Below are 27,922 nucleotides of genomic sequence, written 5' to 3'. Positions count from 1 at the left end.
CCTCAAATTTAACATGAAAACGGACAATCAACATGCTTTAAAAGCCAGCATTTCTTATGATCAATGGGCTTAAACAAACTGCGGTTACTGCTGTAAACATGTACTTCAATTCTATCTTCACAGGAGAGAGATAGGGAGAGACAAGAATGGAGTGAAATGTTGATTCCCACGAAAATAGGCATGTAATTCTACATTCATACAAAGACCAAGAAGCCCCAGGAGGGGAACTTGTACACATAAAGGGAAGTCAATGACCCAAGGAATTTTCAAGCTTTATCATCTTAACTAGAGGGACACAGTCGTCATATTTTGATAAAAGCACCAATCCTTCCCAGCGTAACTCTCAGCGCTGAGCTGCACGACAACCCCTTCCTTCACCATCCACCATCCAGCGCAATCATACAGTAGACTTCTTTTTCCCTGTTTTAAAATACGATAGTGAATCCAGACATATCTCCTGTTCCAATCACAGCAGCGATCAGTTCCGCAACTTAAAATAGCCAGGGCTCCTTAGGCAGCTTGAATTCTATCTTCTCTTCTAATTGTCAAAGCTATAAGTTCCTGAATCAAAATCGCCTGAACTCCTTCGGAGGCTTGAAGTTTACTGGATGGGTTTCTGGCGTCGCCATCTCATCTTGTTTCCACATCTTTATGGTTTTGTCAGCTTCACAGGATACAAGCCTTGATCCAGTTACATCATATGATAGAGCATATATTCCTGCTTCACTGTCCAGTGATCCTACAAATAACAAATTATATTTTAATTTTTAACTGCCATCAAAGCTTGAGCCTTCATGAACAACAATGAGCAAAGGCAAAACTACGAAGCCCAAACTCCCTTAGAATGTGAATTTGAAGAATTACCAGGCTGCACAATTGTTTGAGATTGTTGGAAATTATGACCACTTTTCCAGTCCCAAAACCACAAGCTCCCATTGTCACCTGAAGAACAAACATAAGACAGAGAAAAGAAAAGCAATTATAAACATCCTAGTGCATCACTCCTGTATAACCAGCAAGCAACCAAAATTGGAATTGTGTTACAGTACCAGCAGTAGCCATCACACCGTCCTCATTGACTGCCATTGAGTTGATAATTGTCTTTTGCTGTGAACTGTACGAGAAGAACTATGTCACAAACTTATGAAGGTCAAAATGAACGTATGAAATCATCAACAGCTAAAACCTCAAAGTATAATGTCTGAGTGAAAATAGCTAAACATGATTTACACACATTCTTGACCGCCAAAACAAAACCTACGGTAAACAGAGAGAGCACATAGTGTGTGGTGCTTGAAATTTTATATCAAATCAACACTTTGAAAGCATCAAATGCATGTTAACTGGTATGGAAATTGGAAAGAAGCTTCTCAAAAGAATGGGAATTGTGTAGGCATAAAATCCTTAAGTCCCAAGATGACGCTAATATGAAAGTTGCTAGGCGCTGCCTCACACAGGCTGCACCTTGGAGCTCAGACAACAAATACAACAATGAAGCTATTAATTAGCGTCTATGTGACACAGGTACGTGGGATTGCCTCACGTACCCGCTACCCACATACCAGGTATGGCAGTGGCACTGGGTACAGGTTCGGGTCTGGGTCAGACCCAATCCAAACCATAAAATGTTTTTGTTTTTAAGTTATGAAACACAGGTCGAGAGCTCGATTGACTGGCATTTCCTTTAACTGTTTTCTACGGCAGTGATGACTGGTGGGGGCGACGACGTCCTGCAACCCACGGCAACATCCAGATAAGTTTTTTTTTTCACTATTACAACTTAGAGTTTCATTTTCTTGATTTGGAGGTTTTTGTTTTTTTTATTTGAGGATGTTTTTGTTTGAAGATTGAACTGCAAAACCGTAGATCTTTCCATTTATTCATGTTTTGTTGATTTTATGTGTTTAATGTTTATCTGTTGCTGGCTGCGTTTGGTTGCATTTTATTTCTGTCGAGTGTTCGCTACTTTGGCTGCCGCCTGCCATTTTAGTTTGGTTGCCGCCATGTTTTATTAAAAGTTCGATAAACCTATCGGCAAGATTCTCTTCACTCTCCATCAACCAAACAAAAGTAATGCTGTCGAGTGCTGATAAGCCAAGCTTAGGCGGAAGCCTAAATGCTGGTTATCATATTCTTATGATTACGTTATTGCATATTGTTTTATTCTTTCAATTTTCTGTTCATTATATTTCTTTGTTTTGTATTTTTTTTATTATTTTTAATGTAGCATGAGATTACCAATGTTTTGTTTGTAGACTTTTTTATGGGATTACAAGTATGAGTTTTTTTTTTTCATTTTATCATTTTTAGAAATTTAAAATTTGGGCGTACCCGCATACTCGCAATTTTTAAAATTGCCGTGTCTGAACCCGTACCATACCCACACCCATGTGACATAGATTAGCTTGTATTAAATTATATACTTATATAATATGACAACAGTCGATATTATATTATATGATTTATATTATACTTGTATAATTAAGACAAAATGCAAAGATATAATTTATAACTTTGTAAATTGTAACGTACAAACAGTCACGGCAATTGTATTATATGACAGAGAAGTAGACAATATGTGTGCACACTGCACAATAGATTAACAGTATATAAACATTAAATATATATTATAGAATATAAATGCTGTTGACTAACAGTCTAATGCATAATACAACGAAACAGAGTTACAGAATATAATGAAACTGAATTATAATATAAAACAGAATTAACTTAATCAAAACATAACCTAAGGGAAACAGCCTATAAATATAAACATAAACTTAATAAACCGAATTAACTTAATAAAAAAGTTAAGTAAACAGAGTTTCAGAACATAAAAATAAAGAGAATATAAACAGAATACAAATATAAAGTTATCAGTCAAATGTTGAAACTAAGGATAAATATTTCGAAGATGAATATGTTCCCATAGTCACAAAAAAACACAATATTTTTTTAAAACAACGCATAAAAACGTGAGATTTTGATTTGCCAAAAAACGTGTTTTCTTCAAAAAAAAGGTTGAAACGAGAAAAACGCGACAAAAGTGCATTTTTTTCGTCTTTTTTACGCTTTTTCTTTTTGGGTGGATGGAGGCATCATTTGTTATTTTTCAAAAAAATTAATGGTAGATGCGAAATAAACTTAATAAAACTTAAAAGTTAAAAAGCATTCATTGACAAAGAGGAACTCAGTCGACGAAAAAAGGGGGAAAACTCATCGGCATTTTAGGTTTTGTAAATTTCTGACTTCCGACAAGCCTTTCCGACGGACAAACTCACCGGCATTTCTCCAGTAGCCACAACAGTGGTACTTGCCAACGGAAGGGTGCGCTTTCCAGCACCCAGCAGACCTCTGACCATCGAGCAGCAGCAACAGCAATAGGATTTGATTACAAAAGATGGATTTTCAGTCTATTTGCATTAGATTTTTCAGTCTATTTGTGATGGATTTTCTAGTTTATTGTGTGTTGCCTTTTTGTTGGTTGTTTTGGTTTTTCAAGTTGTGCATTCTATCCATTAGAAACTGACCTTTGCATTGTGTCCGTTAGAAACTCTTTGGTTTTTGTCTTTGGATTTTTTGTGCCTTGGAATAGTGTTTGCCGCCGGCTAACATTGCGGCACCTCAACTGCGTATCAACAAACTCCTCTCATGTCGTTCCCAACTGATACCTGCGTATAGTAGGAGGAGGACGCCCATAAACAGCCTCACAACGGGTGGTGTTTGTGGATGTATGCCAACTGGTATTGTAAGCGAACTCCGCCCATGCTAGATAGTTGACCCAGGTCTTGGGACGCTCCCCCACCAAGCATCGCAAATAAGTCTCAAGACTGCAGTTTACTACCTCTATCTGCCCATCCGTTTGCGGATGATACGCGATACTCATCTTAAGTTGCGTCCCCTGTAATTTGAAGTACTCCTGCCAAAAATCACTAAGGAAAACAGAGTCACGGTCACTTACAATGGAACGTGGCATACTGTGAAGCTTCCCCACTTGCTCTTGAAAGGTTTGCGCTACTGTTTTGGTGGAAAATGGGTGTGCAAGGGCTATGAAGTGTGTGTATTTCGAGAGCCTGTCTACCACCACCAATATAACAGATTTTCCCCGAGAGCGGGGTAATCCCTCGATGAAATCCATGGATATATCTTCCCAAATTTGCTCGGGAACAGGAAGGGGCTGCAAGAATCCAGCGAGTCGTGTGGTCTCATACTTATTGCGTTGACATACATCACATTGTCGTACATAATCATGCACGGCGTGCTTCATTCCGGGCCAAAAAAAATTCCATTCTTAGACGTTGATAAGTCCCTCATACTCCTTCATGGCTTGCGCACTTCGAGTCATGAAAATGTGATATTAAAGTACCTGGCAGGGCTGTCTCGGGCGGAATAAATACACGGCTACGGAAGTAGAGGTAAGGAGGGCGCCACACGTAGCCGTATCGTCTCGTAGGATCCTGTAACAGGTCGGTTCGTATCCTCTGCACCGATGTTGTTGACTGCTGAGCGTGCTGAATATCAGTCCAAATATTACATTGAATGGCCGATAAGGTCCAGAATCTGTCCTTCCTACACCTGTCGAGAGAGACCATCCGCGGCCAGGTTTTCCTTCCCGCTGCGATGCCGAACCTCAAAATCAAAGCTGAGCAATTTCATCACCCAACGTTGCACTGCCGGTACCAATGTTTTCTGTTGTAAATGGTAACGCAGGCTGTGGTGGTCCGTAAGCACCACAAACCTCTTGCCCAACAAATAATGTCGCCATCTAAGAACCGCCAATACCATAGCGATGAGTTCACGCTCATAGGCTGATTTTCTGCAGAACGTGGGTCCCATGGCACGACTGAAAAGTGCTATTGGATGTCGGTCTTGGCTCAAAATCGCACTCACCCCTGTGTTGGACGCGTCCGTCTCTACTTCAAACGGCATAGTGAAGTCGGGCATGCGTAGTACCGGCGCTGACGTGATGGCCTCTTTGAGTTTGTCGAATGCTTCCTTGGCTTGGTAAGTCCATCGAAACTGATCCTTTTTTGTGAGTTGTGTCAAGGGTGTTGCGATACTTCCAAAATTGCGCACGAACTTATGGTAGTACCCCGCCAATCTTAGAAACCCACGTAGTTCTCTGACTGATTGAGGAATGGCCCAATTACGCACTGCCGGCACTTTATCTTCTTCCATCTTCACGCTGCCCTTGCCAATCACGTGACTAAGGTAAGTGACTTCACTCATTCCGAATGAACACTTGGGGAGTTTGGCGTGAAGGGTCAAGGGAGTGTTGTCGTAACGTAGATAGCACCACTCGCAGATGATTTAAATGTGCCTCTTCATCTGCACTAAAGACAAGGGTGTCATCAAAGAAGACCAGTACGAACCTGTGCAGGTGTGGTCGGAAGATATCGTTCATGAGGGACTAGAACGTTGCAGGAGCATTCGTGAGGCCGAACAACATCACTCGAGACTCATAATGGCCATCCGGGGTTAAAAATGTTGTTTTAGGAGCATCATGTGGCGCTATTTGTATATGATGATACCCGGCACGAAGATCCAGTTTCGAAAACAGGCTGCATGCACCCCTGAGCTCATCAAGAAGGTCTTCCACGACAAGAATGGGATAGCGATCCTTCACCGTTACAGCATTCAAAGTGCGGTAGTCTACACAAAACTGCCAATTGCCATCCTTCTTGCGAACCAGGAGAGCAGGAGATGCAAACGGGCTGCGACTAGGCAGTATGATTCCCTGTTCGAACATTTCTTGCACCAATCGAGTTAGGGCATCACGTTGGGTTAGGTTATACCTGTATGGTCTCCTCTTCATTGCTTCCGCCCCTGGGTGAAGCTCTATGTGATGGTCGTAGGCGCGCGAAGGAGGTAATCCGTGAGGAACATCGAGCACATCGGAAAATTCCTCCAGCAGTGCAGGTAGTAGCGCACCTGTGAGGGTGGGGCCTGACCTCTTCCCCCATGGCGCTGGTCATGAGTAGCACGTATGAAGCGGCCGCTCCATGTAATATGACAGTTGCTGTGAATAAAAATTATTTGTTCTCATTCAATGAGCACTTAATTTCAATGCTTTTGGAACAATGATAGCTTTCGTGTTTTTGGTTGTGCCTTGCAGGAACAATTGAAATGTTCCATAAGCCATTTTCATGTTTTTGCCATACTCCTCCAAGAATCAAGAGTCTTTTTCTATTTTGGGAGATCATGAGCAATCCATCTCTTTAACAAGAACACTTTTCTTATAGAGTTAAAAGATGTCTTCCATCCTATGTTGTTGAGGCATTGCCTAGGCAATGCTTAGTCGCTACTCTACCTGCATCGTTTTAGTCCAAGCATTTGGGTGATGCAGTTGATATTGCATTTAGGCACATGCCTAGTATGGACTAGGCACGACTAGTCCAGCCTGCGCCTAGTCCATAGAAGTCCAAGAGTTTTTCAATGGGCTCTTAAAGACTATTTAATAAAAACTTTATTGGTACTGGAAACTGTTGTGGTGCATGTTTTCCATATCAGGATTGGATCGTGTCCTTCTTTGACTAATTGTTGTGTTCTGATCTGTGCCTCTCTGCCTTGTTTCTGGTTAGTATATTCTGTTCCAGTCGACCTTCATAAATGATAAACCTCAACTTTCAGTTCTCTCTTTATATTTTTATTCAATGCAACAGTTTACAGTTTACTGATATTTTGTTTTTCACTCTATATTCTGTTTCAACTTTCAACCATAGTTACAAATAACGTTTCGGTGTTTTAAACGGAAGGTTTTTCTCGGGTGTAATACAACGAACTTAAAAAAACAAGAAAAATAAGGTAAACTTTTAAAAAATTTAAAAATCCTAAGAATTAGGAAAAAATAAAAGAAATGAGAAACTAATAATATGACGTTAAAAAAAAGTATATATTGTGACATCATAAATCTCATTTCATCTTAAAAAACAAAATCATAACAATAAAACAAAGACAACTGAAAGTAAGGCCTTGTCTGAATAGCTATGCACAGCATCATAATATTTATTCACCAAACATTGAATCACACGCCTATAAAGTATGAAATATTAACTATTATTAAGTTATAGTGTTATACCATATTAACCCCTTCTATAGATTAGAAACATTAAACTAAAAAATCAGTCTTCAGCAGAAGAGCTATGCACAAAATATGGATTCCACAAAAATAAAAAAAATCAGAATACACATAATGCATTAACTTTTTGTTACGATCCATAGAGGGATCATGTGGGGGGTCCAGTCCGGACCCGTAATTACTTGTACTTAAGCTGGGATTTGCCCTAATTAAGCATGCTTTTGGATTGCATTTCTCTCTCTTTCGTTTTCTCATCTCCACTTCTCGCTTTGCACACCCTTGTTAGCCGACGGCTAACAAATGGTATCAGAGCCAGGTATGGCCGCGCGTGCTGCCATCGACGTCCGACGATCAAGACGCACCTTCTTTCAACGCCGCCGCCTTGGCCGCAGTAGAAGCGCATCGCGCCTGGACGGAAGAAACGATCATCGAAGTGAACCGGCGGCTGCTGACCATGGAACATGCACAAGCCGAGGCAGAGGCTTGTCTTCACACCGCCATAGCAGCAGGTTTTTGCGATCTGCTGCAACAACCTCCTGCCCTTGGCAGCGCTCCGTTCGGTGACCCCACTCCAGCAACCGCTCACCAGTGCACGCGGTTCCCACCAGCCCGCCGGCACACACGCCACTAGGCTCCCTTCGCGCGCCCATCGCAGGCGAGCCCAGTCAGGATCAGTGTACGCCGCCGATCAGCGCCGTTCCCCTGCTTCATCCGCCCGTCGTGCCCCTGTTTCAGCCTCCGATCAGCGCCGGCGTCGCCTTTGGGTCATTCAGATCGACCATGCCCACCAGCAGCGTTCTGCCCGCTGCTATGCTGAACTCCGTCCCCGGCGACACGAACAGTGGAACCCTTCCCGGCCACAGCAACAACCGAACCGACGCCCCTGTGGTATTCTTCCCTAACTCATCTACTGGTTTTTATGGGGGAACCGACCCAGCAGGCTTCAAGCCTGCCAAGATCGACTTCCCTCGATTCAGTGGAGAAGATTTACATAGCTGGATATTTAAAGCCGAGCAGTTCTTCGAGTGCCACAGGATCATGGAGACGATGAAAGTGACTCATGCTGCCATGAACTTCGACGGGGTAGTTCCGGAATGCACTATTATGGCGGTCTCTTGGACTAGTTGAAGTACGGACAAATGATCATAGGGGAGAACCAGTTCAGAGTACCCTACACATACGCCTTCCCTATGAGCCTGGGAGGCGAAATTCAAATGATCATTGGCTGTAACTTTATCCGAGCTATGCAAGGAGGACTGAGAATCCAAGGAGACACCATCACCTTCTATAAGAATGTCACCACCATCAACACACAACAGCAGGCAATCCTTTCTTCGTTCGTCGAAGAAATTGATGATCTTGAATATATCCAACTCCAGGAATCAGTCCTATACACAGCAGGACCAACGCCTCAGAATTTCAAAACCAAATTCCAACCTATCATTGAAAGGCTCAAAGAGGCAGGATATATTGGAGAAGAGCCCCTCAAGCACTGGTCTAAAAACAAGGTAACATGTAAAATTACCTTGAAAAATCCAGACTTTATTATTGAAGACAGGCCCTTGAAGCATGTCACACCACAAATGAAGGACTCATTTGAACGTCATATCTCATCGCTGCTACAGCTAGGAGTGATTAGGTCATCAAAGAGCCAGCACAGAACAACAGCCATAATAGTGCATTCCGGAACTACCCAAGACCCCCAAACAGGAGAAGTGAAGAAGGGGAAAGAAAGAATGGTCTTCAACTACGAACGCCTCAATGACAATACAGAAAAAGACCAGTACTCGCTACCAGGTATCAATACGATTATCAGAAAAGTATCAGGTAGCAAAATATACTCCAAGTTTGATTTAAAAAGTGGTTTTCATCAAGTCATGATGGATCCAGAATCTATACCACTCGCAGCATTTTGGGTACCCCAAGGGCTATTTGAATGGCTGGTCATGCCGTTCGGGTTGAAAAATGCCCCTGCAGTTTTCCAAAGAAAAATGGATAACTGCTTCAAAGGAACGGAAGGCTTTATTGCAGTCTACATAGACGACATTCTGGTATTCTCCGATTCAGAAGATGCTCATGCCAAACATCTTCGCATATTACTCGAAAAATGCAGAGCAAATGGGCTAATCCTTAGCCCAACAAAGATGACCATCGGGCAAAAACGAATCGAATTCCTAGGAGCCATTATCGGTAATGGGGAAACACAACTTCAGCCCAATATCATCAAGAAGATCGTAGAGAGGCAAGAAACAGATTTAACAACAAAATCCGGTCTACGATCATGGCTAGGGATACTAAATTATGCTAGAAGTTTTATCCCAAATCGAGGCAGATTACTAGCACCATTATATGGCAAGACGAGCCCCACAGGTGAAAAGAGGCTAAACCAGCAAGATTGGCTGCTGGTAAGAAAAATCAAAGAACAAGTCCAGAATTTGCCACCACTATCCACACCACCAACAAACTGTTTCATCATCTTAGAAACAGATGGGTGTATGGACGGTTGGGGCGGAGTGTGCAAGTGGAAACCCCAAAAGTACGATCCGAGACACATGGAAAAACCCTGTGCATATGCAAGTGGCAAGTTCAATCCACCAAAATCCACAATTGATGCAGAAATCTTTGCCGTAATGAACAGCCTCGAATCATTAAAACTCTACTATTTGGAGCAAAAGGAGCTGCTTATCCGGACAGACTGCCAGGCCATCATCAGCTTCTTCAATAAGTCAAACATCAACAAACCCTCCAGAGTTCGGTGGACAGCCTTTGTAGATTTCATCACAGGGCTAGGCATCGATGTATCATTCGAACACATCGATGGAAGGGACAACATTTTGGCCGATTCATTGTCCCGAATCATCACTCTTTTAACAGTGTCCCAATTCAGTCAAGAGCCACAGGTAATCACAGTTTTCGAACAATGCCTACAATGCCTACAGGAATGGAAGGACCATCCGGGACCCCCATCACAACAACAGAAGCTGCACAGCCTGTGCCACCAGGTGACCCAGTTACTGAGCGATTCAAGGCAATCCTTCACGAACTCTCTCCAGAGAATATCAGTGAAACAGGGGGACTTTCCCGACTACGTCGGGATGAACTGCTAGAAGGACTAGCAAAAATAGAAGCTGAGATCTTCACACGCGTCCTTGAAGATCTCGAACGCATCCAGAAAATCCAAGAACTCAAATGGACAGCAAAATTTCGATCAGCCGGCAAAACCAACTCCTGGCGTCTCACACGCCAACCTTCAAACCGTGATATGCTGGCAATCGAAGACATGATCTCCCAGCTTAAGGAGCTCATACAAAGATCCCACAGAGTCATCAATTAAATGTTTTAGCTTCACCAGTTTGTACAAATTATTAGTTTTAATTTCCGCATGCCTTTATCTGTGTAATTAACATCTCTTTACAGCCGCGAAAGCATGACTCAAGCCCGAAGAATCTCTGAGCCCGAATGGGAAGGACCAGCCTTCATGCAGCCAGGGCCGATGCTAGTCAACCGGTACAAAATGCTAGCCAAACAACGTCACCCAGAAATTGCCAAATACTGGGGGTACCAGGTCGACGGCGACACCGGGTCCAATACTGAACCCCGAGGCATTCCTATAGATCGCTTCGATGAACTCGGGCGAGAAATGGACCGTCTTGAAACAGCCCTCTGTAACCAAGCTCAAGCCAATCTCGAAAGTCTTGAAGAGTTACTAAGGATTAAGCTTGCGGTCTGCACCAAATGCTCGACCAAAGACAATTATTGGTCTGACATCAGGGGATGACTGCAAACCAACCTGCAACGATTCAAGACATTAGCTCATTACCTCATCCTTCTCCTTCACGGAAAAAGAATCAGAATATGAGCAGTAAGCTTGTGCCACGCGTCCCACTTATTGTACGCGTTTTGCTTTTGTCAGGTAGCGTAGGCACTTGTGCCACGCGTCCCACTTATTGTATGCTTTTTGCTTTTGTCGGGTAGCGTCGGCGCTTGTGCCACGCGTCCCACTTATTGTACGCGTTTTGCTTTTGTCGGGTAGCGTCGGCGCTTGTGCCACGCGTCCCACTTATTGTACGCGTTCTGCCTTTTGCTTTTGTCAGATAGCGTCGGTGCTTGTGCCACGCGTCCTACTTTAGTGTCCTCTTATCTCTTCACGCGTCTTCTTGGCGCGCAGTAGAAGGCTCCCTCATGCTATAAAAGGGGGCCTCAGCTGAAGGTGAAGATCATCTTGGAGTTCCCAAGGATCCTTCTCTTCCAGTGTTCACTCTTACTTGTAGTTCCGAAAGTTTGGAGCATCGTCTCCTCTTTCAATAAAGTCTCAGTATTCCGTTCAGTTTTATTCAGTCTTTTCCTTCATTCTAGTTTGCGCACTGCACTTTCTCCCGACGGATTCTCAGCCACGCTGTTTGGTATCAGAGCTTAACATCTACAAGTAAGAGTTCATCCCCTGACCTCCCTATTTCTTTCTTGTTTAAGTTTTTGGTAGAAGTTTAGTGATCAAGCAAGTCTGTGTTAAAGACCAAGACCTCTCCTGCTAGAGTAAGCCTTCACAGAGGTCATAAGTTGCGCACCACTTTGCTTTTGAAAACTAAACCCAAAACCCTAAATCCTATTCAGGCAAGATAGAAGAGATTCAGAGGATACTCTCTGCACTTGCAGACATCCAGACCAAGCTTCTCAACTTGGAAAACCACTGTCTACGATTAGAAGCTCAAATTAGTCATCTCTCTAGCATATTTTCACAAACCAGTCCTATTTAGTCGTATACCTCCTCAGAAAGTCCCCTCCAGAACACCATTCTGAATCACTTGGTGTCTCTTGAAGAGCGAACTCAATCAACAGAGATCAGGATTGTACAAATCCAAAGGCAACTTTCATGAATGACAATATTGCCATCAAGAAAGCCCTTTCAATCACAAATACTGTTGAATCACCAGCTGTTGCCTACGCCAAGCCCTCAAACTGCGATGGGCGCTGATCGGCGGCGTACACTGATCCTGACTGGGCTCGCCTGCGATGGGCGCGCGAAGGGAGCCTAGTGGCGTGTGTGCCGGCGTGCTGGTGGGAACCGCGTGCACTGGTGAGCGGTTGCTGGAGTGGGGGTCACCGAACGGAGCGCTGCCAAGGGCAGGAGGTTGTTGCAGCAGATCACAAAAACCTGCTGCTATGGCGGTGTGAAGACAAGCCTCAGCCTCGGCTTGTGCATGTTCCATGGTCAGCAGCCGCCGGTTCACTTCGATGATCGTTTCTTCCGTCCAGGCGCGATGCGCTTCTACTGCGGCCAAGGCGGCGGCGTTGAAAGAAGGTGCGTCTTGATCGTCGGACGTCGATGGCAGCACGCGCGGCCATACCTGGCTCTGATACCATTTGTTAGCCGTCGGCTAACAAGGGTGTGCAAAGCGAGAAGTGGAGATGAGAAAACGAAAGAGAGAGAAATGCAATCCAAAAGCATGCTTAATTAGGGCAAATCCCAGCTTAAGTACAAGTAATTACGGGTCCGAACTGGACCCCCCACACGATCCCTCTACGGATCGTAACAAAAAGTTAATGCATTATGTGTATTCTGATTTTTTTTATTTTTGTGGAATCCATATTTTGTGCATAGCTCTTCTGCTGAAGACTGATTTTTTAGTTTAATGTTTCTAATCTATAGAAGGGGTTAATATGGTATAACACTATAACTTAATAATAGTTAATATTTCATACTTTATAGGCGTGTGATTCAATGTTTGGTGAATAAATATTATGATGTTGTGCATAGCTATTCAGACAAGGCCTTACTTTCAGTTGTCTTTGTTTTATTGTTATGATTTTGTTTTTTAAGATGAAATGAGATTTATGATGTCACAATATATACTTTTTTTTTAACGTCATATTATTAGTTTCTCATTTCTTTTATTTTTTCCTAATTCTTAGGATTTTTAAATTTTTTAAAAGTTTACCTTATTTTTCTTGTTTTTTTAAGTTCGTTGTATTACACCCGAGAAAAACCTTCCGTTTAAAACACCGAAACGTTATTTGTAACTATGGTTGAAAGTTGAAACAGAATATAGAGTGAAAAACAAAATATCAGTAAACTGTAAACTGTTGCATTGAATAAAAATATAAAGAGAGAACTGAAAGTTGAGGTTTATCATTTATGAAGGTCGACTGGAACAGAATATACTAACCAGAAACAAGGCAGAGAGGCACAGATCAGAACACAACAATTAGTCAAAGAAGGACACGATCCAATCCTGATATGGAAAACATGCACCACAACAGTTTCCAGTACCAATAAAGTCTTTATTAAATAGTCTTTAAGAGCTCATTGAAAAACTCTTGGACTTCTATGGACTAGGCGCAGGCTGGACTAGTCGTGCCTAGTCCATACTAGGCATGTGCCTAAATGCAATATCAACTGCATCACCCAAATGCTTGGACTAAAACGATGCAGGTAGAGTAGCGACTAAGCATTGCCTAGGCAATGCCTCAACAACATAGGATGGAAGACATCTTTTAACTCTATAAGAAAAGTGTTCTTGTTAAAGAGATGGATTGCTCATGATCTCCCAAAACAGAAAAAGACTCTTGATTCTTGGAGGAGTATGGCAAAAACATGAAAATGGCTTATGGAACATTTCAATTGTTCCTGCAAGGCACAACCAAAAACACGAAAGCTATCATTGTTCCAAAAGCATTGAAATTAAGTGCTCATTGAATGAGAACAAATAATTTTTATTCACAGCAACTGTCATGAGCCACTCGCAGAAATCCTCCGCATGATATTTTGTGTAATATTCTATCCACAATATGTATATACATCATACTTACATACACTTAAATAAATATTTTTAGATCATTGTTAATATATGTGCATATATGCATTACCGTTCATACTTTTTAACTCTTGTATGTTATATAATGTTGTATTTATCCTTTTTGTGTAAGGATTGTTTGGTTATAAAGAATATGAACAGTGGCTACCATGTGACTCTTGAAAGCCTTAAGGCATTTGACAAATCAAGCATCTTTATTTGCTTGATTGAAGAACTTCTACGGTTCTTCTAAAGTGGACATGGTTACCAAGGATAACAGTACAAAGTCAATTTAAACGTGTTTAATGATTTCATCTAATAGTTTTCTATTTACATTATCTTCTGCTGTTGTTCTACTTTTCTAAGATATGATCACACCAAGATTTCTCGTTTGCAGTCACGTATATTAATAACATATGAAGTTTATTTAGTTTCTTTTTGCATGTCCAACTTGTGCATGTAAACAAGAAAGATGCCCATCAGTTTGGGTTCACTAGAAATTTTCCAGAAAGGAAGCAATCCAAATTGAGAGACAAATAGACTTCAATGGCTGCAAAAGCAGAACAAGCACAACTGAAAGAGCAGTGGTTAAATGAGCACAAAGTTACAAACGAAAGCTATTTGATTCTTGCAAAATACTACTACACGTTTGTGATAAGAAATGTCAGCTGCAAAAACACATGGTTTAACTTCTTTTTCCAACTATAACTACCTGTGGCCACTATGAAAAAAACAAATCACCCAATGAACCAGAAAAGGAACATTTTTCTTATTTTTCATATTTTATTGAGAAGCTATACAGTATTTCATTCTTTCATATACCTATTTATTGCTGTTTCACGAAGCAGAATGCAATGGAGTTATTTCAGTTAAATGCAAACAGTTAATCCAGTCATGAAGTACTTACAGCATATTGTGCAAAAATTCTCCTCTTGGTAGCATAAACTTCTTTATGTTGTCTGCTGATGCAGATGCAAAAGTATTGCTGAAATGAAATTGAGAAGAAAAAAGGAACTCGGTTTAAAAAGGAAGTGGCTTAGGCCTGACAGCCAATTCAACAGGCAACAGACATTTGAGGGAAAAAAAAAGAAGAAAAAACTAAGCGAACAGGACAAACTACACTGTCAAGAAAGAAGACATGCATGACAGTTCAAGGAGAAATTTCAGCCAGCTTTCAACACCTACTCGGATGGATTCTTCACAATTGCCCGAACAGATTTTTTATGATGAGTCAGAGTCAACATTGTCTTTCCTCCTGCAAGGATAATGTGGTCAGAATTGGGGAAAGAAAAGAATCAACTACAAGACAAAGGGTAACAGAATGAGAATTGCCTGCAGCAAGATCCCAAAACTTGACAGTTGTGTCATGAGAGCCAGTGACAACTTGTGGATCCTGACACAAGATTAAAACAAGAGAGAATAACTGAACATGAACAAGAATAAACAATAGAATCACCTACATATGCATAACAGCCAGCATAAAAAAGATTTGAAACTCATAAACTTGAAAGGAAAGACAAGAAGAGGTTAATAATTAAGGAACAAATGCATAATGGCACAGGTAGACAGATCACTACGGCTGTAACATCAAAATAGCTCAACTGCCTGACATAGTAATGTTTGATCAATAATACCGAGTTACCAACTCGAACTACACCTAATATGATCTCCAAAGTCAAATGTGTTTTGATAGTTAACCCTCCTATAGACTAGTAGGTAAACAACTAGCCAATGACTAGTTGCCCCAGTCAGCAAACTAGCCACCAAACTAAGAACTGACAACTTTAAGGCCGCGTACTAGTCCACTAACCAATAACCAGGTAGACTAGTAACGCCAACTAATCACTGGCTTGATGACACCACCTATCTCCTAACCATCATATCTCTATTTCATTTAAAATGAGAAAAGCAAGCTCTCAAGAGTCAAGAGGAAGGTGATGAACAAGCACCTATCTAGGGAAGTAAGGTAAAACCAAAAATAATGTCACTAAACATGGTGGGTGTGTGTGGAACAAAATATTAAGGATCATGATCTTTCAAAAATAGGTGACGGTGTAAGTAATCACAGTCTGGAGGATATGCACACCAAGTTACCAGATTTGAGCAACCAAGGAGCAAAAAATGGAGAACAACACTGAATATAGACATAAATTCAGTTCAAAAGATAAAGCAGCCTCAAGACTTTCTGTTTCAAGCTGATGAAAAGACAGCACTGTCTGCAGAAAAGCAGGAGTCTAAGTTTAGCTCATGCCATGAGCTGGCAAACATTCTACAGTTCACATTTCACAAGGTAAGCCCTACCAATCGTAACAAGTAGATGCTTTTGTGGGAAGGACCATACCACAGCTTGTGTGAAAACAGAGCAAACTGTGTTTTCATGTCCTGATAGAGCAAAAATTTGTGCTTTGGTTCGTACGTCCCAAACCTGGAAAAAAAAAAGGTACCTCAGATTCCAAGAGATGACATGAACAAGGAGTGGGAAAAGAACTGTTCCACAAAAAGTTACAGCCATCAAAAAAGAATAGCCCATACCCGACAAACAGAATCTCGCCCACCCGTAAGCAAAATGTCAAGAGTAGGATGAAGAGCTAGGCAGTACACACCACTTAAATGACCATGGTATGATCGGATAACCTGTTGCATGAATGGCAATCTTATTTTTAACATTCCACTCGACCAGATGAAAAAAAAAAAAAATGGTTTGTGTGACAGGGACATTGACAAGCAACTGAAAATTTTGTAAATTTAGAATTAGAAGTTGCCACATTCCATACCTTGTTTTGTTCAAGGTCCCAACACTTAACCTGCTTATCATCACCAGCAGAGAACATGTAAGGATGTCGAACACTTACAGCAAGACCTGTGGTGAAAATTGGTTATCAGATCATTCCAAATAAATCTAATTGTCCATTAAATAAGCTAATTATCAAATGCATCCACATGCCAGTAAAAAATATAAGCAGTAATTATAAGAGCTTACCACGTATCTGCTCAATGTGTCCTGTTAAGGTCAGCTTAAGCTTTCCAGTAGCAACAGACCATATCTGATCGATTGCAAAATAAAAGGGGAAGCACCAATCTCAGCAAGAGGTTCAAAAACGAAAAGACAGAAGAAGAAACCAAAAAAGTGCTAATGAATGATACATATTACGTCCCCAAATTTTTAATTCACTATGTTACTTTCATAGCATAACATTCTCAGCCTGTGACAAGGGTATGCTGGTGGTGATTATGAGAACAGCGATCCACAAAAAACAGCCATTCCCTAATAGAAACAATCAGAACCTTGAGCTTTCCCATGTAAAATTACACATAGAATACCACCACTGAAGCGGACAACAGCATGAGACAAATACATAGTTGGCAAACCCAGCCAAGGGACTGGTCATGAGTCAACTAGTGACAGTGCAACTGAATCTAAGAGAATTCAGTTCTGGATCAGCTAAATCGGCTCACAAAGATTATGGATTGTTTCATTCAGAAGAACAATTCAAACTATTACCAAGTGTTCAATAAGAAATAAGCTACAGCTGTTTATTAGAAATAAATCAATCTAACGCATGTTGTTTATTAGTTATGATTATTTTGTAGTTGCATTCATTAACTATAGTAATTTGTTTGTATCTATTTGATACTTGCTATTTCATAGGTATGTTCAACTTTTTCACCATTTTGCAGTAACAGAACACTATAAAAATTTATGACCTACAAATCAGTCCTCAAAATCCAGGTCACTCCTAACAAAGATACAGACTCTACATGAAAGGACAGAAGGTATTCTTGGGTTGGATGCAACTCAAATATTTTAAATGTTGATCTATATGGAACATGAAGTAATACACAACATCTGAAACCATAAGAGAGAGAGAGACATAGAGGAAGAAACTAAACTCTAGAACTCTATATCAGGTTTTTTTCACTTGTAACAATATAGGACCAAGTTGTCCTAAACATCCAAATAGATTGGTCTGAGGACTCTAACCTCATAGCTTCTCTCCTGGACTTTTTTGGTGCATTTGAGATCAAATGAATTAGCCACCAAGGAACAAGATTGACATACTCAGCACATTGTAGTCTATCACCACTAACACAGACGTGTAGTACAAAAATGTACAACATGAAAAACTATTCTGTAATGTAAACTATTCTGTAATGTTCTAAATTCTAATTGAATGATTACACATAGTAAGTAAAGTTCTAATTGAATGATTACACTTAGTAAGTAAAGCCTGTTGACATATGTGGTGTTTGGGTCTCTTATATGGGTCTGGATCTGAGTGTGCGGTTATGACCCTACTTAACCTGTGTAAACCCTAATTTCAGTGTGTGAATAATATTCTAAGAGAGAGAGTGTCTGGTGGCTAGGGGGCAACAGTCCTCCTTACCCGTGGTTTTTTCCCTCTTGTTGAGGGGTTTTTTACGTTACATCCGTGTTCGTTTCTCGTTCCCTCGCTTTTACTGTTTCTACATGGTATCAAAGCTAGGTTCAGGGAGGATTGCTTTGTCATTGTTCAAATTGGACGGAGGATCCCTTGTCACCGTTTAGGGGGAAGATCCTACGTCGCCCTCAGCATTGCCCAGCCCCAGCGACGAACGACTCATATTACCTCCTGCTCACCAGTGTCACCCGACGCCAGACCTTGCCCTGTCGTCATCGTCCAGCCCATGAAGTTCCGGTTGAACCTCTGCAGTTGCTCCTTGCCATCGTGATGGAATCTCCTACTGTCGAGTTGTGCTCTGACCATTGCATCCTCGTCCCACGTCTTTGCTCCCTGTTGCCGACGAGCTCCCTCTCTGGCCCATCGTTCAGCCGCTGGTCGTCGTCCTGCTCCCACCGCTCCTCTACTGCTGCTCCGGTGTTGCCGCCTGCTTTGTATCTCTCTTTCGTTACCTCCCGTCTTGTCCTAGCATTACCCACTGCCCACTGCTCTCGTTGGTGGCCCCTGCCAGCTGCTCTCGTCTGCATCGCCTGGCACTGTTCTCGACTCCAGCTCTGTCGTTGGCTAGTTGCCGCCATCCCCTCAACGTCTGCTCCACCCAGCGTTGCTCGCTTCTAGCGCCCTTCGTCCAGAAGGTGACTTGGTCTCACGGCGTCAGTTGGTCGCCGCCCTCTGCCAGGGTTGCCATCGCCTGGACTGTTATCTGTTTTTTGGCTGTTGTTGTCGCAGGAGCTGCTTCACCTATGCCAGTCTGTTGCATCGCCGTGCTGCTGCAGTGAGGAAGGCGTTTGCTTCTTTGCACAGTGCTGTCGCTGCCTCTTCTCAGGCCTTAGTGTCTGTTTCCTTGGTTTTCTGCCTTGGTGCCTTGTTTGACCTCTTTCTGGAGGATCTTTCATCTTTCGTTATTATTGCGCCTATCTGCTGCTTTTATTGCTACTTCAATGAACCTCTGTAATGTTCTTATATGCGATAGTGGATTATTGACAGTGGTGCTACCCACCACATGACTGGTGATCCTAAGGTCTTTCATGGGTATAAGCTTGTGTCAGGAAAGGAATGTGTGTCCCTTGCCGATGGTTCCTCTATCTCTGTAGCTGGAAAAAGGAGTCCCCCACTTTTGAACAAGTTCTTAATTCACAATGCTCCTCATGTTCTTCATCTTCCCTTAAACCTCTTGTCGGTTAGCAAGATTACGAAAGAGTTGAATTGCGAACTTATCTTTTCTGCTGATCGGTGTGTTCTGCAGGACTTGGTGACAGGGAAGAGGATTGAGATTGGTTTGGTTTATGAGGGGCTATATCGTCTACTTATGCATGCCGCTACAGCTCTCATGACGGCAGCCAACAAAACAAAGAAAAGTACAAAGGACTCCATTTAGTTGATTATGCGTTGGCATGAGCGCCTTGGACACCTTCCTTTTGGAATTCTTAGACAGTTGTTTCCTGATTTATGTTCCAGGTTAGATATATGGTGTATTGTGATGTCTGTCACCTGGCTAAACATGTTAGGGCATCATACCCTATTTCTATCCATCGTTCTAATGAGGTGTTTGCCTTGATTCATTCTGATGTGTGGGGGCCTTCGGGAATTCCTTCTTGTCATGGTTTTCAATATTTTATCACCTTTATAGATTATTGTTCTCGTAACACCTTTGTTTACTTGCTGAAAGACCATAGTGAAGTACCTAATGTCATAGAGACTTTCATTGCTTACGTGGAAAGTCAATTTGGAACCTCTGTTAAAACCTTTCGGTCTGACAATGCTCGTGAATATATGTGCTAGTCTGTTGATAGCCTCTTTCGAAAAAAGGGAATTGTTCATAAGACTTCCTATAGCTATACTCCTCCTCAAAATGGAGTTGCTGAACAGAAGAATCGTCAGTTATTGAATATGACTCGAGCTCTTCTTTTTCAACGTCATGTTCCAAAAAGGTATTGGAGGGATGTTGTATTGACCAGTGCGTATCTAATTAATTGTATGCCTAGTCGTGTGTTGAATGGGCAGACGCTTCATTCTATATTACCGGGAAGTCGTGAACCTTTCTCTCTTCCACCTAGAGTTTTTGGCTGAGTTTGTTTCATTCACAATCACAGTCCTAATATTAAAAAACTTGATCCAAGGTCGATTAAGGGAGTTTTTCTAGGCTATTCCCCCACTCAAAAAGGATATAAGTGTCGTGACCCTTCCACTGGTCGTGCCTATGTTACCAAATATGTCACCTTCCTGGAACACGCTTCCTATTTTGGTGAGAATTCTCTTCAGGGGGAGAGGTCTACAGTCAGAGAGTATTCTCCCAATTAAGAGATTCAGTTTACAGATTTTTTAGAATACAAGAAGGAAGAGATTCAGGTTACTAACCCTCTAGAGCACAATAAGGATGATGGATGTTCAACTGTGGATAAGGAGGGACATGACCGTTTGTTTGGACAGGTTTACTCTAGGCCAAGGTTGCCTGTGGCAGGACCCACTGATGATTCGATGAAGCTCACGAAGTGCTACAAGCCAGCAGTACCAGCGGATAGCTGGACCTTCGAAGACCACAGCCGTGTGATTGACCCTTCGATCGTCGGTGATTGCTTGACAATTAAAGTATTGTTCACAACGAAACTCCATCTTCACTGGTTTCCAGACAGCAGCTCCTGAGCCCTGCATCTGGCCACCAGGACCCCTTCCTCCGCTGTTGTTCGTCTCTGCACGGTTGGAATAGGGGTGCAGCTCCCATACTGCAGCAATTCCCTCAGCATGGCATTCATGGGACGCTGCTCAATGAGGAAGGCATTGAGTCTCCTCTCTAGTCCGTCCAACCAGCGATCAAAGCCCTGTACTCGACTACCAAAGTTGTCCAAAGCCTCGTCATTTCCCTCACGCTGAGCGTTCACAGGTGCCATGGCTTCTTTAGCTGTGACTTCTGCCATCATTAAAGCTCTGATACCTTGTTCGCTCCCAACTAATAGGATATTCACGCACTCCCAAACTCAGGAGCCAGCCTCTGTGGTAAGACCAAGTAAGTGTATTAATTCTGTTTAGGGCCAATGCCCTCAATACATTATAGTGGAATAGTAACAGGGTGGGTTAATTATTATCCCAACCTACTGACCTGAATCAGATGTTCGGGTCTAACATAGACATTGCTTCAGTCCACCGAGAATGGTATCAGCTGATTACAAGGCACTCATACTACATTCTGGGAACCTGTCTCTGCCACTAGAATGTTCTTAGAGCTCACCAAATGCATGATAACATGATGCATCATGAATATAGCAGTCAATATGGTAGAAAAGCATGGCATGTATAGGGAACCAGACATGACTACTGAATGGCGTGCTTGATCTGTCTGCCATTAACGTTCATTGAGCTTCAACACTCCTTTCAGGAGTAGTGCATTTTTACAAACCCAAGACTCCAAAAGTGATTTCTATCTTTATCTATGTTTCTATTTGCTAGGCTTGAAGCTCCCTTACTGCATGTCCCTTCATTGGCTTAGGACATAATTTCCATCCACTGATCATTCCATCCTTCTCTTCCACCTAGTGACGATGTTGGGACTTGGAGAGCCAATCCCTTCAGTGGTTCGCTTGGACAGTCCAATAAATTAACTCTCAAACCAGTAGGACCAGATAAGTCAAGTAAGAGCAATTGTGTGACTCATCTAAGACAAGCAGGTCAAACTGTGACCCAGCCGCGTCACGATTTCACCAGCGGGTGAACTAATTTTAACATAAGCACCAGCTTTTGGTATGTGGCATGCAAAATAAAAGAATTGCAAAATCAGCAAGATGCAAGCTATGTACATTAGGAGTAAAAGCCATCACTGAATGGATGATGATATGCTCTATCCACCAAACAACATACATTATGAATACAAAAGGAAATGCTAAAAGTTTAAGGGGAAAATCACCTTTATTGTGCGATCTGCAGATCCTGTACAGAACCACTCATTGCTGGGGTCAAATGCAATAGACCTTACCCATCCCAAATGACCACTGATAACCTGCAGATTGATAACGGAAAACAAATTTTGTCACTCCTTGTTCAAGAATAATTGAGAAAACAGAAAGACATAAGAACTCCCAAAATTTTCTAGAATCAGAAAACTGAAGCAATTTCTAAATGGAGCCACTGTCATAACTCATAATGCTGGAATACTGGCCAAGAACACTATTTAAGAATACAATAACCAACACCGAAGAGGTCAGCATGCATTTACATTTAATGGTAACAGCAAAACTTGTCAGCTAGTGCTGGAAGACCTTTATTTACAATAACAGAATGTGCTTATAAGAACAATGCCGATTGCTTAACATGAGTGCAAAATGAAGTACAGAAGAATAAGCAATCAACTGCCACAAAGCATACTTTCAAGTTCAATTCCATAGCGCTCTGGTCTTTCTGTCTCTATCGACTATACCATAGAAAATCTGGCCCCACCCAATCTCATTTCCTCACTTCAATGCTTATGCCCTACCACTTCCATTGGTTCCTACTACTCACTCTGACAATTACAACAAGAGTGATTGTAACTGATACCTTCAAAAACTATAAAAGTTAAAAATATCATTCAATTTCTATTAGATATGATTCTAAGTTTCTAACACAATGTTGAAGTGTTTTAATGTTCGGGTCTGGGTCTGGACCCGGTCTAGTGTCCTCTTGTTATGGCACTACTTATAAGTTATATCATTGTAAACCCTAATTTCGGTGTGCGAATGAAAATCTAAGAGAGAGAGTGTCTGGTTGCTAGTGGGCACCAGTTCTCCTCACCCGTGGTTTTTTCCCTCTAGTTGAGGGGTTTTCCACGTTACATCCGTGTTCGTTCTCTGTTATACTCGCTTTTACTGTTTCTACACACAATAATATAGTACTTAATTTATTTATTGCAGATATTCTGTTTTAGATATTCCCATTTGTGGACTTAATTCAGCCAACAGATTTCCCATATTTTCATGAGAACCAAAGAAAAAAAATATTGGTTTATCAAAAGAGACATCCTTGCTAATGAAACTCTATCCTTGAGATCCCAGTCGTTGTCACTTAAACTGCCCATATAACTTCTTACTCTTACAGAAGCTACTGAGCCTGATGCATGTTTTCAAGAAACCAATCAAGAGAAGAAACCATAGAGTCACTGGAATTATTAAAGTGACAGGCCAATGGACAAAGCAATGGTTTTTTATGTGCCTTATCACCAGTACCTACCTTTTAAACTGTAGTTAGTTGTCATCTCCAACTAGTGAATCACCAAATTGTATAAGCAATCATTTTGAAATATAACCAGTTGCTTTGTTATCATTATCCAGATCATTATGTTAATCTTGTGAAAACTTTGCAACAAAACATTAAAAAAAACTGAATCACATCAATGAGATGAACAACTTAGCTCCTCAAGAAGCAAATATTTGTCTCGCTAATGCCAGCAGCTCAAGTGAACCACCCTTAGTTGTCCTTTATTATGGACAAGATACCAGTATAAACATAAGAAACATTTGTAACAATACTTTGCCCTAGTTTTTCTTTATGGACAAGATCCTCAAATTCTTAATGAATTCCGGCAGAAAATAAAATGTCTCTTTGCTACTAGCTGAAACAGTGAAACCTAAACACCCAAACAGAAATCCTTCTTTGACCAACATTTGTGGTATACTTACTCAGATCAAAAGACATGCATGTATGTGCACCCATATACACATCGGATATGCTACATATACATCTGCATACAGGCAACACACACACAGGTTCTAGCCCTACTGCTTTGAAGCAGTAGAGAACCCACAACAGCAAGGAATGATCCAAAGAAGTAGGCAACTAATAAACAACATCAACTAACATAATAAAAATGTAAATAGGTGCAGAATATGATATTTTGACGATGGGAGTATCAAACAGAACATACCCGGTAGTTTTTCCATGGAGCATGCCATACAGGACGAGGCCATTTGCTTGGAAGTCTTTCAATAATAGCTGCACTTGTCTGATACCTAAAAAGGAGAGGAGATACTATAAGCAAACCTCTATGAACTTGGGAAACACCTGAAAGACATTCAGTTATACAAATAAGCACACTTCAGCTCATTGTGATATTGTATGTTTATGGGCAATCTTTTCACTCAGAATCATAATTGGCCAGGACACCATTTTTTGCAGAATATTTTCAATCTGATGACATTTTAAAATACACCAAAATTAGGAAAGGGATCATCACATCAATTAGACAGAATAACAGTAAAAGGTATCTGTCGTATGACCATATAAAGTGAACAAACATCAATATGCTCACACATGCTTCATATAAACCTGCCAGAATGTACATAACAGGCATAAATTTCCAAAGGAAAATATCCCCCCAAATTCATGACGCAAAAGGAATGAAGAAACAAGAAAATAATCATCTCGTAAGAATAAATAAAGTCCACACTTTTAGTGTTTTTTGCCACTATGGAGTGGCTCCATGAGAACGACAGAACAAAGATAGAAAAAGGATAGGGGAGATGACCTAAAGCCAAAGCCAACTTTACAGTGCAAAAGGAAATCATCAAGGTCCAGCGAAACAGAAATATCGTAAATCACCAATTTATTCTCTTGATATGTTTCTTAATCACTGATTAAGGATGTCTCCAACCTTGGAAAGAGTACATAACATCCATGAGTAATCCAAGAAAAGAGGTTCCTGTTATTTATTTATGACTTTCATGTATGAAACAAAAGAAACAAAAAATAAGCACCTGTCAGTTGATCCAGACATGGGAACCAAATTTCCACCAGCACCCTTGACGGATAACCCAGCATCGTTTCTGGGAGACAAGAAAACCATAAGAAAATTATACAATAATGTAATTTGAGTAAAATGATTAAAAATACCACAACAGAATACAAAATGAATAAAAAAGGAAAAAATAGTCTAGTACATACGGTCCTTTTTGTTGTTGGGGAGCAACAACTATAGCAGTTTGTCCTTTTTGTGAGTCACCACCATCCTTTAGAGCTGCATGTACCAATTTTTACCTCTCCCAATTAAAATACTGATCAAGAGAAAATCAGAAAACCCACATTGCTCACAAAATTCTCACAGAAGGAGTAAGGACCCACATTTTCATTGACCTATTTTTCATAATGAGAGTAATTCTGACAGAAAAGGAAAAAAACAAACATGCATTTTTTTTAATTGGGAAAACAAACCAAAACTTAGAGATAAACGATTGTTTGGAGGTAAACCTTGATGCTGTTAACCCAGTCAAAAATAACAACAGATAAAAAAATATAAATTTATAAACAATAGTGACAAGACAGAGAGAGAGAGGGAGAGGAAGAGAGAGGCATCTGAAGATTCTGAACTTTTAAGAGCAACCAAAAGGATGAATTGGCTATTAAAATTAACATAGTACCTGGAACTGCAATTGAGTTGGAAGAAGGAGCCCCTTGATCTTGCAGGGTCGTGTTGCCTTGCTCTTCGGTTGGCTTAGTTGGCAAGTTCTTTACAGCTCCATACAGAGCATCTACCTTTAGATTGAGCACAGTAGGATACCGTAGTCACCAATGTCAGGAATACAGGTCCAAAGCAAGATAAGCTATTCATCATGTACAAGATAACATGACGCCCCAGAACAAGATTCCATGTCAAATGTATTAGCCAACCAAAATCTTCAGAATTTAATTAATTGTTCTAGAGAAGGGACAAACCTACGTCGGATACACACATACAAATAGGATCACAAAGGTATACAAAAGCAAGACACGAGACAGCAATATCTATGTGCTCACGAAATGCTAATGAATGAGGAAAATTTCCAATCAGAAAGAAAAACCTTCACCTAATAAGGTACTATATCTGACGTAATCATAATCGAACACCTCATGCCTTCTACGGGGTTAGGAAGGAAGAGAAGTAAATCCAAGCCCAAACTAAATTGTCACCAACCGCTCATTTTAGCAGCTAAGGTACATTTCCAGACACGCCAAGGGGAAATAAACGAAGGTAGAGAATGAAGAAAGTACCTTGTAGTTAATCCGAATCTGCTTGCTGCAATATCGCCAAAATGCGCACACAGTGGTTAGAGAAAAGGAAGAAATTCATACACACAGCCATTAATTCAAGAAAAATGTATGCGATTCAGTAGAATCGAACTCTCAATTCCATTAACCAAATGGGGAGACAGCATCTGACAAAGAGAAAATAGAAACAGATGAACAAAAAATCTTCATGTTCAGCGTGGATTAAGAGGGAACCCATCTATGGGAAAACCCTACTTCAGCCAGTAGCTGGCGAACTCTTCAGCATGACAGAGATTGCTTCTGCAACTCCACCAAAAAGGCCGAATCAGGTTTCTGGACCTCGTCCCCGACAGAAACGGGTTTAACACCGACAGAAACGCAACGGGTGATCTTCAACCATTCCACCGCGACCAAGCCGCCGATGAGCAAAAGAAAACAAGGTTTAAGAGAAAGAAAGAGAGGTGAAACTGATGGATGGTACCTCCTGGGGTCAGGGGGGACAGGCTGAGAATGGGTGGAGGCGAAGACGTCGAGCGCCCTCTTCAGTGACTTGAGGCTCAGCTTCTTCAGCGACTGTGGCTCCACGGGCTCCACCACAGCCGTCGATGACGACGTCGCTGCCATCGTTGCCGGCCCTGGCATATCCCTCTCCCTCCTCTTCTTCTTCAAAGCTCCTCTTCCCTCCTGCCCTCTACAAAGCGGCGAGGCGGGACGCACGTTGGGTCTCTCTCAACATCGACTCTGCAACTAGATCGGACCCGCGTCCGGTCTAAATCCCAAACCGACGTAATCAGACATGAAATCATCGGGTTGAGATTCTAATTGGGACTCGACTTTGTTTATTTGGACACGAATCAGAATGTAATGTGAAGTTAAACACAAGTTTTTGGCTACCGGATTTGCCAAAACATGATTTTTTGTGTAAAATTTGGCTCCCTTCAAATCAGGTTTCATTTTCTGTGATCCAAATAAGCACTTTTCATTCAAGCAGTTAGTTCAAAGAGCGTCGGGTCTACCGTAGGACTGCAATTTAAACAAAAAAAAAAAAAAAAAGTTTAAAGAACACAAATTTTCCAAAAATGAAAAAACCGAAAGGCTCAACACTTTTTTTTGTGAATCTTCCATCCCCATGCACCAAGAAAAGAGTCGCTTTGCAATAATTTATGCTATCGAATGCCTCCAATGAAAGTTCCTCCTTGCCTCTAAAGTTGGAGGTTGCATAGTGTGAGCATATAACACATGGTCTCTTGTTATGGACCTTAATATATACTTTTCCCATTGTTTTTGGAGTATTTACTTGTAACATTCCGTCCATTGGCTGATAGTTAGTCATGTTGCAATCAATCTTTCTTTCATTTTAGACACGCTTGAAAATGCCAAAGAAAGTCGCCCAAAGGAGTGTAGTATAGTTGAATCACATAAAATATGTGTTTGTTGATGGTTTGATTTTTGTGGGTGCTACTTTCATTGACTATAAATATATTAATCACGACACTTTAGTTGATGGGTGTATTGTACTCAAACCAACATCTGATGCAACCCATCCACCCCAAAAGAAAAAAAAGGCAGTGGCGAAGTAATTGGACCACTTTTCGACCAGGTGGTGGGTTATTAAGTTCATGTTCACC

The 27,922-nt window shown here is 41.3% G+C and overlaps 1 protein-coding gene across 1 annotated transcript; it reads right to left on the bottom strand.

The window, feature by feature from the left end:
- Window positions 1–147: 147 nt before the first annotated feature.
- On the bottom strand, window positions 148–27,052 carry LOC116254959 (protein pleiotropic regulatory locus 1). The gene is made up of 17 exons (XM_031630637.2): window positions 26,776–27,052; window positions 26,298–26,322; window positions 25,688–25,802; window positions 25,215–25,287; window positions 25,028–25,096; window positions 24,199–24,283; window positions 22,207–22,299; window positions 16,850–16,913; window positions 16,644–16,729; window positions 16,402–16,503; window positions 16,211–16,294; window positions 15,202–15,262; window positions 15,055–15,124; window positions 14,777–14,854; window positions 1,050–1,114; window positions 865–942; window positions 148–739 (listed from the first exon to the last, which is right to left on the bottom strand). The coding sequence occupies exons 1-17, from the start codon at window positions 26,934–26,936 to the stop codon at window positions 567–569; spliced, it is 1,482 nt and encodes a 493-aa protein (XP_031486497.1). The 5' UTR covers window positions 26,937–27,052; the 3' UTR covers window positions 148–566.
- Between the last annotated feature and the right edge of the window lie 870 nt (window positions 27,053–27,922).

Source organism: Nymphaea colorata, chromosome 5 (assembly GCF_008831285.2).
Source record: "Nymphaea colorata isolate Beijing-Zhang1983 chromosome 5, ASM883128v2, whole genome shotgun sequence".
Classification (NCBI taxonomy): domain Eukaryota; kingdom Viridiplantae; phylum Streptophyta; class Magnoliopsida; order Nymphaeales; family Nymphaeaceae; genus Nymphaea; species Nymphaea colorata.
This window is presented reverse-complemented; position numbering and strand designations above follow the sequence as displayed.

Coding starts and splice junctions, on each gene's coding strand:
- LOC116254959 (XM_031630637.2), bottom strand. CDS start 26,936: ATGCCAGGGCCGGCAACGATGGCAGCGACGTCGTCATCGACGGCTGTG. Junction 25,097..25,214: donor CCCCAACAACAAAAAGGACC/GTATGTACTAGA, acceptor CTTGTCTCCCAG/AAACGATGCTGGGTTATCCG. Junction 15,263..16,210: donor CTGTTTTCACACAAGCTGTG/GTATGGTCCTTC, acceptor ATCTTGTGTCAG/GATCCACAAGTTGTCACTGG.